At 41.1% G+C, this 17,688-nt stretch overlaps 1 protein-coding gene across 1 annotated transcript; it reads left to right on the top strand.

The window, feature by feature from the left end:
* The first annotated feature begins 1,034 nt into the window (after nt 1-1,034).
* Nucleotides 1,035-16,682, top strand: LOC139288416 (interleukin-17 receptor D-like). The gene is made up of 11 exons (XM_070909700.1): nt 1,035-1,275; nt 7,564-7,722; nt 8,244-8,362; nt 10,752-10,875; nt 11,153-11,191; nt 11,927-12,072; nt 12,189-12,263; nt 12,756-12,822; nt 13,250-13,396; nt 13,586-13,758; nt 15,215-16,682. Exons 1-11 carry the CDS (start codon nt 1,035-1,037, stop codon nt 15,758-15,760), a joined length of 1,836 nt encoding a protein of 611 aa, XP_070765801.1. The 3' UTR covers nt 15,761-16,682.
* Nucleotides 16,683-17,688: the final 1,006 nt, after the last annotated feature.

Here is a 17,688-nt window from a genome sequence, read left to right as displayed (position 1 = left end):
AAGAGTGTCAGACCACTTGTCAGTATATACCTCAGAGCTATTGGCAATATTATTGGCCTTGCAGTGGATAGAAGAGAAGGAAATAAATAACACTGTTATTGCATCTGACAGCTTTGCAGCACTAACAAGCATGAGATCTGGCAGATCATCATTTAGGACAGATATTCTTAATGAAATATTTCTTTTCAATTCAATTCAATTCAATTTTATTTATATAGCGCCAAATCACAACAAAAGTCATCTCATGACACTTTACAAATAGAGCAGGTCTAGACCGACTCTTTATAATGTTATTACAGGAAGACTTCCGGATGTGCTTTGCCGTGTGAAGACGTGTGTGCGGAGGCTCCGTGTAAAAGTAGTCAAAAATATTAATATCGCCATATTTGTATCATTTTGGGGGGGCTGGACGAATAAGATTCTGTTTTGGGAGTGAACGAGTGCGTTCTCAGTGCAGTTTACGACCGAAAATGACCTCCAGATCGACTCGAACGGGCGGAGAAAAGCCGCCGGTGGTTAGCAACTTGACCTCCTCGGCTAGCAAGGGTGATATTAGCCTAACACGTGCCGACGACATGCCTCAGTGGGCTAAGGATATGATGTCCGAGATTAAAAACGGCAACGTTGAGAATACGAAATACAGGGAGGAGACAAAGACCGAGATCGTGAGGTGCAAAGAAGAAGTAGAGAAAGGAAGGAAAGAGACGAAGGCCGAGATGGAAAAATGGGCTAGGAGCGTGGAAGAGAATGCTAAAGCTCAGTTTGAGTTGCTACGTGGGGAGGTGAGGCTGATTAGCGATCATACTAGCAGTTTGGCTAATAGGATGGACGAACGGAAAAAAGAGGTGGATGAAATATTGAATGGTCAGTCTGACAGCATAACCAACATTGAGACAAAACTGAAAGAAATGGAGAAGGAGGTACTGAAGCTGAGGGGACGGAGTGAAGACCTCGAGGCACGATCACGACGCAACAACATACGTGTCGTGGGGGTAAGAGAAGGGGCCGAGACGGGCAAAAAGCCGTCAGACTTTATGGCGGGCTTGCTGAAAGACAAGTTGGGACTAGCAGTAACACCGACGCTTGATCGAGCACACCGGACACTCGGCGCGAGACGAGACGGGAACGGAGTTCCGCCGAGAGCGTTCGTCGTGAGATGTCACTACTTTACAGAGAAAGAGGAGATAATGAAGAAGGCGAGAGAAATGGAGAGAACACCGGAGGGTCGGAGCGGACAGATTCACATCTTCCCGGACTACACCCAGGAGGTAAACAGTAAGAGAGCAGCCTTCAAAGAAGCAAGAAGCCTCCTGCGGGCCTGCACGGGGATCAGATATGGGCTGCGTTACCCGGCAACCCTGGTGATTACGCCAGAAGGAGGGCAAACGAAAATCTTCGAGAGCCCAAAAGACGCCGTGGATTACATCAAGAAGAAACTGAACCCTGGGTGAAGCATATAGACTGGTTTCAGCTTGGCTAAGTAGAAATGTACACATGCTTACACTGTTGAAATGGGATGACTACTGCAAGCAGGATTTTGTTGACTAGATTTGACAATATTGACAAAGAAATATTTGTTTCAGTGTGTATTTAAGTGGGGATATGCACATGCACTCACATATATTGCTGGGTGTATGTATATATATATATATATATATATATATTTTTTTTTTTTTTTCTGTGTATATAGATATATAATTCTCATCCCATCCTAGGAGCTACGGTTGCCCTGTCATATTATTGTTTTGTCTTATTCAAGGTTTAAGAATTGATTTTTCCCCCTTGGCTATTGTTGCCTACTGCCTATGGTATTGCCTTTTATTTCTATTTTTAATATTTTACATTATTTAGGATCTTGCTCTTGAGAGCTCCCTCTGTTTGTTTTTCCCATGAGGTGATTAAGTCAAAGGGGTGATGTTATACTTTTAAGGTTAGGGGGTGATATACACGGAGCCGCACACGGTAGGCTTGGTGTGTAGGAGGATGATGGACCGGTTGGCCACGAGAGAGCTCGTTAAAGAGCACTGTGTTAGCGTTCATATATGTAATGTGTTATGTGTTAGCTGTGTCTGTGTGTGTGACACCCCCCCCTCCCTCCCCAGACCCTCTCCTTTTAACCTTTTTGTTTTTGCTGCCAAATCTTCAAGGTGTGATCCGGAAAGTGGGTATCATAGGGGTGCAATGGTGATTCCGGGCTGCGGACTCCTGACATGGCACCAAACATGGATGCGAGCAGAATGGACACAAAATTGATGAGCTGGAACGTAAGGGCGATCAATAAGCCGGCTAAACGGAGTAAGATATTTTCGCATTTGAGAGACCAGGGAGCGGAGATAGTTTACTTACAGGAGACGCATTTGTTGAACAAGGACCACCTCAAGCTTTGTAGGGGGGGATTCAATCAGATTTATCACTCAAATTTCAATAGTAAGAGTCGAGGAGTGGCCATCCTTATACACAGGAATGTACAATTCGTAGAAACAACTACTATAAAAGATAAACATGGTCGATATGTTATTGTGGTTGGAAAATTATTCAATATGCCAGTGGTGTTGGCAAACATATACGCACCCAATTGGGATAATGTTCAATTTTTTAAGGACTTATTCTCATTACTGCCTAATTTGGACGCTCATAATCTGATTCTAGGGGGAGACCTAAACTGTGTCCTAGACTCAACCTTGGACCGCTCTAGCCCAACATCCAATGTATTAAGTAAATCAGCACAATGCATTAACTCTTTTTGTAAAGCATATGGTGTGTTTGATCCATGGAGATTCATAAACCCAACCTCCAGACAGTACTCCTTTTACTCCCCACCACATCAAACATATACTAGAATTGACTATTTCTTATTAGATAATAAACTGACTTCTATAGTAACAGATGTAGAATACACTGGTATAGTAATATCTGATCACAGCCCGGTCATGTTGAAACTTCACTTTCCTGAGAATACGCCACCTCAGAGAATGTGGCGCCTTAATAGCAGGCTATTGGCAGATGATGATTTTACAAAATTCATAAACTCGCAAATAGTCTTTTTCTTAGAACTTAATGATACCCCTGATATAAGTAATGGCACTCTGTGGGAATCCTTAAAAGCTTATTTACGAGGACAAATAATTTCATACAGTGCTGGTGAAAGGAAGAGAAAGATGAAACGTACCACGGAATTAATAAAAGCAATAAAAGAAGTTGACCTGGCAAATTCTATGACTCCCTCTGAGGAGCTACATAGAAAGCGGATTTTGCTCCAAACTGAATATGATGTCTTGATAAGTCAATGTGAGGAGGATCTATATCTTAGGTCAAGACAGGATCTCTATGAGCATGGTGAGCGTGCGGGTAAGCTCCTGAGCTACCAGTTGAAGCAATCAGCAGCTGCTGGCAGGATAGTACAGATAGGAGATAACCTGGGAAACAAAATTATAGATCAGAAGGGTATTAACGACCAATTTAAATCTTTTTATAAGGATCTGTATACTTCAGAAACAGATGACAAGGAACGAGTGAAAATTTTTTTTGAAAATCTGGAAATACCATCCCTAGATGACGCAGATAGGGATAGATTAGAGGGACCCATGACGGCTAGGGAGATAGAGAATGCGATTCGGAATATGAAGACAGGCAAAGCGCCGGGCCCTGATGGGTTCCCAAGTGAGTTTTATAAAACATTCGCTTCTAAACTGATACCCCTGCTTTGTGGAGTATATAGGGAGGTCCTTGATAAAAAAGCTTTGCCTCAAACAATGTCACAGGCTTTGATCTCTGTACTCCTTAAGAAAAATAAAGACCCACTTAAATGTGAATCATACCGCCCAGTGAGTCTACTTGGCTGTGATTATAAGATATTGGCCAAAATATTGGCGGCTAGGATTGAGCTTGTTATAAGTAAAATAATTCATCCTGACCAGACAGGGTTTGTTGCTGGTAGACAACTTTCCAGTAATCTCCGTCGCTTGTTTAATGTGATATACACTGCTGAAGATAACATTGAGCCTGAGATTGTGATCTCCCTGGATGCCCACAAAGCCTTTGATAGAATAGAGTATTTCTATCTGTTCACGGCCCTCGAGAGATTCGGATTCGGTCCTAAATTTCGCTCGTGGATTGAGATAATTTATGCGAACCCCCAGGCTATGGTAAGAACAAACAATATAATATCTGAACCTTTTCCTCTGTTTCGGGGGACAAGGCAGGGTTGCCCCTTGTCGCCCATGCTCTTTGATGTGGCAATTGAGCCCCTCGCAATAATGCTGAGGCATGCTGCTGAGCTCGGGGGAATACACAGGGGCACGCAAATTCATAAGTTGTCTTTATACGCTGATGACCTCCTCCTCTTCCTGTCGAATCCTGTCACGAACATCCCGGTAGCTCTTGGTATTATCGAAGACTATGGGAGGGTGTCGGGTTATAAAATTAACCTGGGAAAAAGTGTCCTTTTCCCAATTAATAAACAGGCGAGGAAACTTTCATTCCAGGCCTATCCCTTTACAACAAATAAGGATAAGTTTACCTATTTAGGTATCAATGTAACAAGGAGGTATAAAGATTTATTTAATCATAATTTTAAAGTAACATTGGATACGGCAAAATTAGATATGGAAAGGTGGTCATCCCTCCCCCTATCATTAGCAGGGAAGATAAATTCTGTTAAAATGAACATAATGCCACGGTTCCTCTATTTATTCCAGACGGTACCAATTTTCATACCGAAGTCATTTTTTAAAGAACTGAATAAATGTACATCCACCTTTATCTGGGAAAAAAAAGTCCCCCGGATAAGAAGGGAGTTCCTTGAGAGACAGAGGGAAGAGGGAGCCCTGGCCCTACCAAATTATATGCACTATTATTGGGCTGCTAATATACATAAGGTGTTGTTTTGGGTCTCAAAGTTGGATGACGATGAAACTCCAGTGTGGGTACATATGGAAAGATATGCATCTAGCCCGGTGTCCCTATGCTCCCTGGTCTGCGCTCCTCTGCCCTTAAGCAAACACCTTTACACAAACAACCCTGTTGTATGTGACTCTATCAAAATCTGGGTCCAATTCAGAACACATTTTAAAAATAGAAACGCCCTCCTGTCTGCTCCCGTCTATGGCAATCACTTATTCTCCCCGGCCCTTGGGGGAACAGCATTTAGGGAATGGTATAGAGCTGGGGTGGAATGCGTCAAAAATCTTTTTAAAGGTGGTGTTTTCATGTCTGCTGCTCAGTTGGAGAAGGAATATGGAATCCCCTCAAAGACGAATTACTTAAGATATTTTCAGGTTCGAGATTTTGTGAAAAAGACATTCGCCTCATCCCTTGAGTTGCCGCGGAGTGGATGGATAGATGGGCTGCTAGACATGAATCCAACTCTTAAAGGGACGGTTTCCACGCTCTATGTGAGCATCCAGAAGGTGGCTTCCCCATCCCTTGATATCTTACAAAGGAAGTGGGAGGAAGAGTTAGAATTGGACATATCAGATGTTGACTGGAGACGGGCAGTGGAACTAATACACTCTTCTTCTGTATGTGTTAGACATGGATTGATACAGTTTAAGGTCTTACACAGACTTCATTTCTCAAGGGACAAACTGGCAAGAATGTATCAGGGGGCTGATCCGACTTGCCCTAGATGTAAACAGGTGCCAGCCAATATAGGTCATATGTTCTGGTCCTGTCCCAAGCTGAAAGAGTTCTGGGCCAGAATTTTTAGAACTTTCTCGTCAATCTATAACAAAGATATAGAGCCCGGCCCTCTGACAGCCATCTTTGGTGTGACACCAAGGGAAGCGCCACTAACAATCTCTCAAAGGAAAACAATAGCATTCTCTTCATTGCTGGCTAGGAGATTGATCCTACTTAACTGGATAAAGGCGACACCGCCATCCCATAAACGATGGGTAGAAGAGGTGATGGCACACCTTAAATTAGAACATATTAGATTCACCTTGCAGGGCAACACTAAGAAGTACTCTACGGTCTGGCAGCCTTTTATTTCCTACTTTGAACATGAGTTCTAATTAGCCCCAACATAGATGGCAGCTTTTGACCCCCCCCCCTCCTTCCCTTCCCTTCCCACATGGGTGATGGGTATGTCTGATGTCTGATATTAGTATGGTATGTCTTGTTACTGTTTTGTCTGTGGTTTAGACCTGTATTTGAGATGTATGTTTTGAGTCCTGCTGTCTTTTTTTTAATTTATTTTTTTATTTTATTTTATTTTATTTTTTTTATTTTATTTATTTATTTTTTTTGAATGGGATGTTTGTTGTTTGAACAGAAAATTCAATAAAAACACTTTGATAATAATAATAATATAATGTTATTACAGAGACCCAACAGTTCCCACCATGAGCAAGCACTTTGGCGACAATGGCAAGGAAAAACTTCCTTTTAAGAGGCAGAAACCTCAAGCAGAACCAGACTCTAGGTGGGCGGTCATCTTCTTTGACCGGTTGGGTTTGAGAAAGAGAGAGAGAGGGAGAGAGAGAGAGACATAGAGAGGGAGGGAGAAAGAGAGAGGGGGAGAGACAGACAGACAGACAGAAAGAGACAGAGAGAGAGATAGACATAAAGACACAGATAGACAGACCGACAGACGGACTAGCAGTAGAAATAGCAGCTATAATTATAATAATAATGGAAATATGACTGATGATAGTAGTTACAGCTGTAATAATAGCTGTAATAATAGCACAGTAGATCAAAATGATTATCTGATATTAGCTTGTTTACTAATACAGCTTTAGATGACAGAGATCTGATATTTAACAGTCCACACTTAATTTTCCTATTGTTTTGTCCTATAGCAGTGGTGGTCTTCATTTTTATTAGGTTTTTATTAATGACTGCTCTCCTGTTTAATTTTGATTGAATTAATTTAAGTGGTCGGGGGGGAGACACAGTCATTATGGGGTTTTGGGTGGGTAACTGCTCTAATGGAAGCGCAGAGAAGCGTGTAGGACTGCGACTCTGCATCCTGGTCTGGACTCTGGGTTGTCACGGTTTTGGTTCACTAATAAAGTCGGTCAGATTTCTAGATATGAGAGCCGCTCCATCCAAAGTGGGATGAATGCCGTCTCTCCTCATCAGACCAGGTCTCCTCCAGAAAGTCCGCCAATTATCTACGAAGCCCACATCGTTTGCTGGACACCACCTCGACAGCCAGCGGTTGAATGATGACATGCGGCTAAACATGTCATCACTGGTCAAATTGGGAAGGGGCCCAGAGAAAACTACGGAGTCCGACATAGTTTTTGCAAACGAACACACCGACTCCACGTTAATTTTAGTGACCTCCGATTGGCGTAACCGGGAGTCATTACCGCCGACGTGAATAACAATCTTACTGTATTTACGCTTATCCATGCATGCTAACAAGTACAACCTCATAGCCGTTAGCATGACTGTAGCCCGGTCTTGCTAAAACATCCTGTTTCCTTTCATATTAGATATCCAGAAATGTATTGATTGCTGACTTGTGCACTGTCAAGAAATCATCATGTACTGAGAATGTCTTTTGCAGCAAAACACTTTGATATTCTATGTGTCATTGTTATTTCTCCTCAGGTTGTATTCCATGGCCATGTTTTGAGTTGCTAGGAGAAGGAGACCCTAAAATCTGTCAGCACTATGTCCAAGCACCAAATGATGTGAAGATTGAGTTTGTACATGAGCCAAACCCCAAATATGACACAATGGTTGTCTCCTGGAAGCCCAGTTACTATGGTATGTTGATACAGATTGACAACGAAATACTCTCATCCTATATTCTAAAGCCAATTTCTGTATGCGGTTGTGATAAGGATACATAGCATGTCTTTAAATTGGGGCGAAAGTCATACAGTTGTTTGGTCAGTTTTTAAGACTGTAGCCAGTTTTGAAATTAAAATACCATGTCAGGCAGGAGTTACGTCCCCCAAATAATTTGTCATATCAGGGTTTGACATAAAGAAGATTTACTTCAGGTGACATACAGTGAATTATTTTTGAAAGGCGAAAATTATGCCTTGCATTATGAGAATGCTTCTAAGTACAGGTATGAGAGACAGCTCGTTGAATTATTCCAGGCTTTGACAGGTGACAGTATAACAGACTTTCTTGTTAAAAGTTTAATTGAGCATGCACTGAACTGGTGTAACACAAGCAGCACACACATGCATTTGACTTTGGAGTTTGTATGCAACTTAGATGATGGCTTGCCGAGTCCGTGACACTGACTTCACGCTGTCCTTTTGTGTTTGCTGCAGGCATCGCCTTCCTGCGAGGCTTTCAGGTGTCCCTCCAGGCTTTGGGAGGGTCTGGTGTTGCCTGTCAGCTCTTTCTCTTCCACCGTAACCTCTCCATCCCGGCTTCACATGCTCAAAGGGTAGGAAGGGCCCCGCTCGCTTTGGTCTGTGCTTCTTTTTCTGCCTAGAATGCCACTTTTAACGCAAATTCTTGTTAAAAGCAGTTCTCAACAACAAACAACTAAGCAATACTTTGAATATAAATACATTTACATTTTGATTACAGATTATTTCATCAGGGAGTGGATCTTAAATCTTTCCCACCCCAAAGACCAAAGACTTTCCCCTGGGAAGACACACCAGCAGCCAGTATCTTTTAGCTTCTGGACATACTCTCACATTATGACCTGGTGTTTATGAAATTATGTTATATTTTGGGTGGGATAACAGTGACATCATCCTTCAGAAAAACTGAAAATATGCCCTTATGATTTTATCAAGCTCATCAAGATCATTCAAAAGCTGTAATTATCACACGAGAGGCAACGTCACAGGAAGTCTGTTATTTAGCCTTTTGTTATGAGAATGTCCTGAAGGACTATGACACCATACACCATTGGACATGCTCACAACGGTGGGAACTCCACATGCATACATTTAAACCACATTAACACTTAATCCAATGAAAGGAACACACATTACTGTGTTTGACTTGGTAAACGATGAAAACGGTGAGGTTTCTAATAACCCTTATTTTGATAACTATAGGTTGTATGGGGCTGATTTTGTTTTTGAAACAAATCATTTTTGCTCAACCCTGTGTACACAACTCATCTGTCTAATTTTATATGTAATCTGCCAGTTTCAAAGAAGAGATATTTGCGTCACTATGTCCCACGACGATGCATTTTATGTCTGACATATTAGAAACAGATTAGTGCAATTTGCCCATTACTAGGCAACAAGTTGCTATCCACCTGCTTCATTTCGGTTTCTGTAATCAGAATCAGAATCAGAATCAGAAACTGTTTATTGCCAAGTAACATACATTACAAGGAATTTGCTGTGGTCTGAAGGTGCTATTGTTTTGATAACAAATAAGTAGAATATAAAAGCTAAAATAAGAATAAGAATAAAAATAAAAATAAAAAATAAGATAAGATAAATAACAACAGTGCAGTGACCAGAATAAAGTAAAGTGTCCAGATAAAGTGTCCAGTAGGGGGTGGGTGCGTTAATGTAACGCAGTGGGGACAGGGGTGATGTACGTTAATATAACGTATATTGTGTTAATTGTTTTACATGTAAAAACTATGTCCTATAGCATCCCTGGCTGAATGATGGTCTAACTCTTCACAAAACCTTTATAGATGACACACAGTGCTGTAGCTCCAAAACTGTGGGAACCATGAAGGTTGAAAAGCACTATATATGTGAGACCATTTGAGTCCATTTACTTTAACATCCTGATGGAATATGTCACAATAGCTTTACAATTTTCCTTGGATTATATGCTTTAGATTGAAAATGAATTAGCATTACTATCATTTATACTCAAATACCACTTTTTAACCCTTTTAACTCAACTTAATGACAATCTCTAATGGAGTCCTATAGGTGAGCATTTGAACTCACCTATAGAATATGTATATGAAATATGTATTCGCATAAAGCATTGGAAAATAGCACAAATCACACATGAAATGCAGCTTTAATCTAGCATTACTTCACTAAAGCATGCTTCACCTTACATACAAGCTTTATAATTTAACTAACAGAACCAATAATAACACAGCTTTAAGAACAGACTCATGAAATCAACAGATTATTTAAGTATTCTGGACCATACCAAAGGTCATTAACACATCCATACATGTCCTTGAGGCGTCATCATACAATAAAGAAAAGTGTGAAATTGTTAAAGTGTAGCAAGTGTTAAACCAACAAGTGACTTTTAAGAACTGCAATGCATAAACACCATATTGTTGCCTATGAAAGACAGGGATCATGTTTTAAAAAACGTGATATCTATTTAATGGTAAATGTTTCATGAAAGAACCACAAGTTAGTACCAGAGCTACAGGCTGCAATGACCACTCTGTACTAGTATTCTGGTACTCTGGGAGGCAAATCTGACCATAACCAAGTCCAAGTCTCATATCCAAATCTGCATATGCTCAAATCAAATCATCCTACAAAAAAGTAAGTAAAAAGTTCAAATTCAATCAAAAACACACAACGTCACATCACATAAAATGGCAACTCGACTCAACAATTCTTTGGGGAAAGTGTTGATAAACATATGTCAGCTGGGATTGGCTGTAGCCCCCCTGTGACTCTCAAGGATAAGTGGGTATAGCAAATAGATGGATGAATATATATAATATATAACAGCAATATATATGAGACTTTGTATGAGAAAGCCGTTCTATTTAACCACTAATAAAGAATATGTCAAAAACTCTTATCTCAGCTTATCAGATAAGTGTGCAGTGTGTTTGAAGTCATAATTGCCACTGAATTCTGCAGGTGTACAAGTCAGACCCTTTCCCCGGCCTCTCCCTTGGGTCCCAGTATGCTGTTACCGTCATGGCTCTGCCAGTGCCTGAGGAGTGGGAGAGGTTCTACCACAGCAAGATCTTTTCCACACGCTGTAAGACTACTTTAAGCTCTAGACTAGATATTATCTCATAAAGCACACACACACACACACACACAGTTTCAGTGAACTTTGTGGTTGCTTCAGGGTAACCTTCAAAATCTAAATCCCTCCTTCTCTTGGCTTATTTACTGTACATATAATGACATCTCCTGCTCTGTCCCCAGAAAGCTCTCTGCTCTCTAAACTTTGCCCTTTTCATCATATATCTTTCAGTAAGACTATTGTCAAAACAATGGTGAATTTATAGTAATATGCGCTGGTTTTGCAGCATGTGCAGAGAAGAACGGTCTTGAGCAGTGCAAAAAAGGTGAGAATTTCTCATAGTTCCCAAATAAAGTCTGGTATAACAATAAATGTTTTCCTTCTTCGGTAATGCTTCAATTTACAGGTCCACAAATTTCATGGAAAGTAGGTGATAATTAGCAAGTTACGTATTTGAAATTTCTTTGAAATTATCCCCAAATTACCCCTAAATGTGTCCAAAATTACTGCAAAATTATTTAAGAATTATATTGTGCTCTTTCCTAATAAGCAGTTGCGGTTCGATTTTTCACAAAAGTTAAACTTGCTGAAAATCTATCAATCCATGAATAAATGCTGCAGCTCTTCAATAACCAAGAAATTCCTGCGTTTTGCTTCCCAGCTGTTGGGTAAAAGTGAAGGGGGTTAGCCCTGAAGTCGATCTGCCCAGGAGGAAAACAAAGTCTTCCCTGTGCTACCGACAAGGGTCTGGAAGCTAGCACAGGAGCTTTGGCCCTGCAGGAGGAGAAGGTTTTCAAGTCCGGGGTGGGGGGACCCAGTGGGGGAGTGGCGCCGGAATGGGCACCAGAACCGGAGACAGATGAGATGGCAACGGAACAGGGTTTAGCTAGTAGGAACTATCTAGATATCAGTTAACTTCGTATTACTTTCCTTGAAATGTATGTATGCATGTAATTATCACCTACTTATCATGAAATTTGCGGACCTGTAAAATGAAGCGTTACCGTTTCTTCTTATGATCAGCTTGACATCATGTCAATATTTTATGGTCTGGTTGTAGACTGGTATCCCAAATATATTGAGGTCCAACATGAAGGGACTGCCATCATAGTGACCTTTAACCTGGCTCCCCCGAACCTGGGCATCAGAAGCTACTTCTCACTGTGTTACGCAAACGGCATAATGAAATACACAGACATAACACCTGTGAGTTGTTTCAACTTCTGCAGCTTTATATTTTGCCAATGCCTTGCTTCTATTATGTGTATTACGGAACTATTTGATAATTAAGTGAACTGAATACTTGTATTTAATTTCCTTAGAATTCCACCAACAACAAAACTCATCACAGCTATCAGCTGAATGGCCTTCAAGAAGGAACCAATTACACTTGTGAGGTAAAATAAAAGTGGATTATAACTATTCTATCCTTAACACTGATTGCATAATATATAAAACTACAACTGTTTTCAACCTAATCTCAGGGGCTTTGTGTTTAATAAATTATATTGAAATACCAGTCTCAAAAAATATGTATTATATGGACTATCTATATATTTTATGCATTAATTTTCAACCATCGGCATTTAGCATTTAGCCAGATATTTCCCCTCAAGAGCTGGTGGAGAGCAAAACAGAGATAAAAGGAGAGTGAATATTGGACTTGCATTCATCATCACAACCCCAAATTAATGCTAATGTTGCTCCATGTCTTCTGGATAAATAGGCTGTTAGCCAACACAGTCGATATATCAACTTTATAAGGTGATGTGTCAGTGTTTTGTTTACAGCTTGTTGCGCTGCCCCCAAGTGGCCCCCAAAAGAAGTTTATTTTGTCAATCTACAAGGTCAAGAATGAACTGTCATGCTCAACATTTCTTGTTTCACAGATTGCAGCTAACGAAGTGGATGCAGTGAGGAAAACATTCAGTGTTCAAGTCATGCACATTCAAAAAGGTGGGGGAGGTTGTTTTATTGCTGCTGATCCACACAATCACTATGCATCATAGTAGGTGCTATGCAAACCTCTCTTTTCATTTTGTTGTGGAGATATAAGTGATATAATATTTAAGTGTCTGTTGGACCATGAATACAGTCTGTGTATATTTAATACATGTGTGATCAATCCCATCAGTCTTTCATCCCTTTAAGTAATACTTTGGAATTTGGGGAAATATTCTTATTATGCTTCCAGTCTTTATGCTAAACTAAAATAATCTACTCCCAGCTCTAGCTCCATAATTAGCACACAGGCATGACAGTGGTATCAATCATCTCATTTTAACTCTCGGCAGTAATTAGTAACGCATTTTCCAAAATGTCAAACTACTTCTTTAAGGTCTGTCACTGAATTATCATGTAATCACAACTCCCCACTCCTCAGAAGGTGCCTTGCAACTCTCTGTCACTCTCTCCTGGGCTTTGATGCTTCCACTGGGCCTGGCTGTGGTAGCCATACTTGTAGTCTTACTGGCTGCTCTCACCAGGAGGAGGCCCAAGCTGCAGATGAAGAAACTTGACATAAAACCAGGTGCGAAGACAAACCAAATACTTCATGTAAAATCACTGCTTGCATTTCATGAAAGCTAATCAAAATAAGTCATGATAATAATCCATTTTACACCATTTGACAGAGAACCTTTCTTGTACCTCTGTTCTGTCTTTTCCATTACTGGCATGATGTGAAATACAACCAGATTTCTTATTTTCATCCATTCAGATGTTATCAAGCAGCATCAAGAAAGCGGGACTCAGGAGGAAGTGATGGCATTGCCCAGAAACAGGCTGACCCCTCCTCGTCTTCTGATTTGCTACAGCAGTTATGATGGGCCCGCTCATGTCAAAGCTGTCATGCAGTTAGGGGCCTTCATACAACAACACATGGCCACTCAGGTAGTGGACATGACATGTCGTGGCTCTAATGCCTTTTCCTACAGGTGTGCTGATTCAGTGGAATCGGACAGGCAGAAACAAATTATGAATACATCCATCCATTCATTTTCTACTGCTTATCCGGGGCCGGGCACGCGGTGGCAGCAGGCTAACCAAGGTGGTCCAGACATCCCTCTCCCTAGCAATGTTTTCTAGGGAGATCTCGAGGCGTTCCCAGGCCAGATGAGATATGTAATCCCTCCAACGTGTTCTGGGTCTAACCCGGGGTCTCCTACCAGTTGGACATGTCCAGAAATCCTCCAAAGGAAGGCGCTCAGGATTCATCCTGATCAGATGCCCGAACCACCTCAACTGGCTCCTTTCGATGCAAAGGAGCAGCGGCTCTACTCCGAGCTCCCTTCGGATCCCTTTTGAGGTCCTCCCCCTATCTCTAAGGCTGACCCCAGCCACCTTGATGAGGAAACTCATTTCGGTCGCTTGTATACCCAATCTCATTCTTTCGGTCCTTACCCAAAGCTCATGACCATAGCTAGGGGTTGGAAGGTAGATCGAGTGGTAAATCAAAAGCTTTGCCTTCCGGCTTAGCTCCCTCTTCACCACAACAGTTCAATACAACACCTGCATTAGTGCTGACACCGCATCAATCCGCTGGTCGATCTCACGCTCTATTTTACTCTCACTCGTGAACAAGACCCCGAGATACTTGAACTCCCTGCTTGAGGCAGTAACTCAGATTGCTCAGGCAGGGAGCAATCCACCTTTTTCCAGGAGAGAACCATGTCCTCGGACTTGGAGATGCTGACTCTCATCACGACCACTTTGCACTCGGCTGCAAACCGCCCCAGTGCATGCTGTGGGTCACAATCTGATGAAGCCAACAGAGCCACATCATCTGCAGAGAGCAGAGAAGCAATTCTGAAGTCCCCAAACCAAACACTCTCCTCTCCCGGCTGTGCCTTGAGATCCTGTCCATGAATATCACAAACAGAATCTGTGACAAGGGACACCCATCGAAAACGTATTTGACTTTTGTGCAGAATATACAGATACAGCTTGCACTATATATATATATATATATACAGTATATATATATATATATATATACACATATACATATAAGGACCAGGTGGCTTGTAGCAACGGCCCCGATGACCCCATACTCCCACAGTACCCCTCACAGGACCCCCCGGGGACACGGTCATAAGCCTTCTCCAAGTCCACAAAACACATGTAGACTGGATGGGAAACCCCACCCCCCACCCCAGTAAGCCCCCAAGGGTCCACTGTCCACAAGGCTAGGACGGAAATACAAAAAAGGATAACTGTCATCTTACAAAGCTAATTATTATATTGACAATTTCTGTGTTTCAATCTTTTCTTTAATATGAAATAGGGGTGTGTAAAATGTGTTATTAGAACACTTTGTCGTGACAGTGTTCTCCTTTGTTCTTCCCAGGTGTGCTTGGACCTGTGGGACTCTCTGAGCGTGGCTGAGGAGGGCAGTATGGCCTGGCACTGCCGTCAGATCCGGGAGAGCGACTTTATCTTGGTGATCTGTTCTTGGGGCTTCAATCGCAGACCTAAGCCAGAGCCAGAGGGTGACAACAAAGATGAGGCAGACAGAGGGCTGGACTTTGGGTCCAACGCCTTCAGCTCTGATGTAGCCATCAGACTTGTCGGAGAGGAGGTGGGACGAGCCAAAGCCAGGGGCCAGGACATGTCCAAATACATGGCGGCCATTTTTGAGTACTCTGAGGAAACAGACATTCCCACTGAGCTGAGGCTGGTATCTCACTACACGCTGACAAGTGACTTACCGCTGCTCTTCTCCCACCTCCATGGAGTGGCTCTGCATAGGCCGGGGGGTTACCTGAAGATAAACTACATCTCAGAGGAGGGCTTTTCTAAGTCACCAGCCGGAGCAGCTCTGCAGTTAGCAATCTACGAGGCTGGGATGGCAATGAGGGCAAAAAGGTATCACTCTGTGGAGGGAGGGAACTAAACACTAAAAAAAGCAATCCAATACGCCCTAACTTAATGGTGGTCCTCAGCCCAGTATAGGAGAATAGTTGGCTTACATAGCCAGACCTATCTCCACACTTCGGAGAAAGGTCTAGCTCAACCCATTATCATTCTGGGACAGGAGAAAAAAACGCTCTGGCTTGTTTGTATTTCTTTAAACCAATCACAATCGTCTTGGACAGCGCTAAGCCCAGGATGCAGTGACTGTGCCCTTGCAAAACGGTAACACGCAGACTGAAATAGTTGGCCAATGGCAGTCTTATCCCAACAGCCTACATCCGGTGAGTCAGACTACCTGAAGATAGACACTGATGATGGCCACAAACTTAACGGTTCCCTTAAATAATTGACCAACTAATCACCTCTGCCTCAGTTGTGCTGCAATGGCAGCAGCAGTGCACTTTGACCTCTAAAATGTGTTAACATGGTATATGTGTGTGTGTGTGTGTGTGTACAGGAAGGATTTGTTAAAAGAACGTCCAGTAATGTGTGTAATGGTCAAAAAAGCTATCTTAGTCTTACAAAAGACATTTTCTGTTTGTTTTCTTGCAGTGTCATGTGAAGTTATTATGAAATGAAAAACTTGTAATACAAGCATTGTACATAAATAAACAATTAATCTCATACGCGAGTTATTGAAGTTATCGTTTGAGAATGTTTGCCTTGAAGTACATACTGAACATTGTATACATGTATGTTTACAGTCATGCTTATAGTTTATGTATACATGTGCATATCTCATATATTCAAGAATGGATTAATAGGTCCCATCATTTGTAATGTTATGCTGATGTAAGGTGACGTGGATAAATGTGAGTTGTCTTGCATTTTGTGTTGTATTTTTGTGAAATTTAGATTTTCTTTTATGCATCTAATCATCTAATAAAATAAGATTAAAACAAGTTTTCTTTGGCTCATCAAATATGTCATATATGGCTTATTCATGACATTTGTGTATGACTGAATGGGAGGTATTGTCGATGCTGTAGGTTGCCAGGCTGCAGAAAAACCTCTATCTGTCTAGAGTAATTTTGGTAATCAACCATGTCTGAATACAGTTGATTAGATGCCATTTTAGTTTTTAAGTGAAGGATTGGTTTGTTAATTATGAACCTTTCGCGTGTATATATAATTAACAATTCAAATTGTAATTACAGTTTAGTGACTTGAGCAACAAGGTCTGGCAACCCGGTTGGAGGAGGCATCGTTGTGAGCCATAGACTGTTTAAAGCATATTGGGTTAAGTTAAAGGGATCTGATGAGGAACAACCTGCAACAAATGTGCTGTGTGGTTGTTGGGAATATTCACAACAACGTAAAGGACTTGGTTGGAATATTGATACAGTAGCAGTCGAATATGGTTTAAATGGGTTAGATTATGGGCTAAATATTGTGTGGGGTAATTTTCATCCCAATGTGGACTTGCCACTTGTGGAGCAGAAAAGAGAATGGACTGAAAGGAATGTGGATAACATTGGATATCAGAATCAGATTCAGAATCAGAAATACTTTATTGATCCCCAGGGGGAAATTGTACAGTACCGGTGCTCCCATTCAAGAGTAGAAAGCAGCATAAATTAGAAATGAAAGTATGTAAAAAATATAAAAATGAGAAATAGAAAATAAAAATATACACATTTACAATATTTTCAAATATGAAAAATAAAAGTAAAAAATATATATAATAGCAATGTATATGTATGTATGTGTATATATATATATATATATATATATATATATACATATGTACAGTGCATCCGGAAAGTATTCACGGCGCTTCACTTTTTCCACATTTTGTTATGTTACACCCTTATTCCAAAATGGATTAAATTATTTTTTTTCCTCAAAATTCTACACACAACACCCCATAATGACAATGTGAAAAAAGTTTTTTTGAAATTTTTGCAA

The sequence above is a fragment of the Enoplosus armatus genome, chromosome 8, assembly GCF_043641665.1.
Source record: "Enoplosus armatus isolate fEnoArm2 chromosome 8, fEnoArm2.hap1, whole genome shotgun sequence".
Taxonomy (NCBI): domain Eukaryota; kingdom Metazoa; phylum Chordata; class Actinopteri; order Centrarchiformes; family Enoplosidae; genus Enoplosus; species Enoplosus armatus.
Note: the sequence above shows the minus strand (reverse complement) of the source record. Positions and strands in the feature narration are given on the sequence as shown.

Coding starts and splice junctions, on each gene's coding strand:
- LOC139288416 (XM_070909700.1), top strand. CDS start 1,035: ATGGCGGGCTTGCTGAAAGACAAGTTGGGACTAGCAGTAACACCGACG. Junction 10,876..11,152: donor CAAGATCTTTTCCACACGCT/GTAAGACTACTT, acceptor CTGGTTTTGCAG/CATGTGCAGAGAAGAACGGT. Junction 11,192..11,926: donor TCTTGAGCAGTGCAAAAAAG/GTGAGAATTTCT, acceptor GTCTGGTTGTAG/ACTGGTATCCCAAATATATT.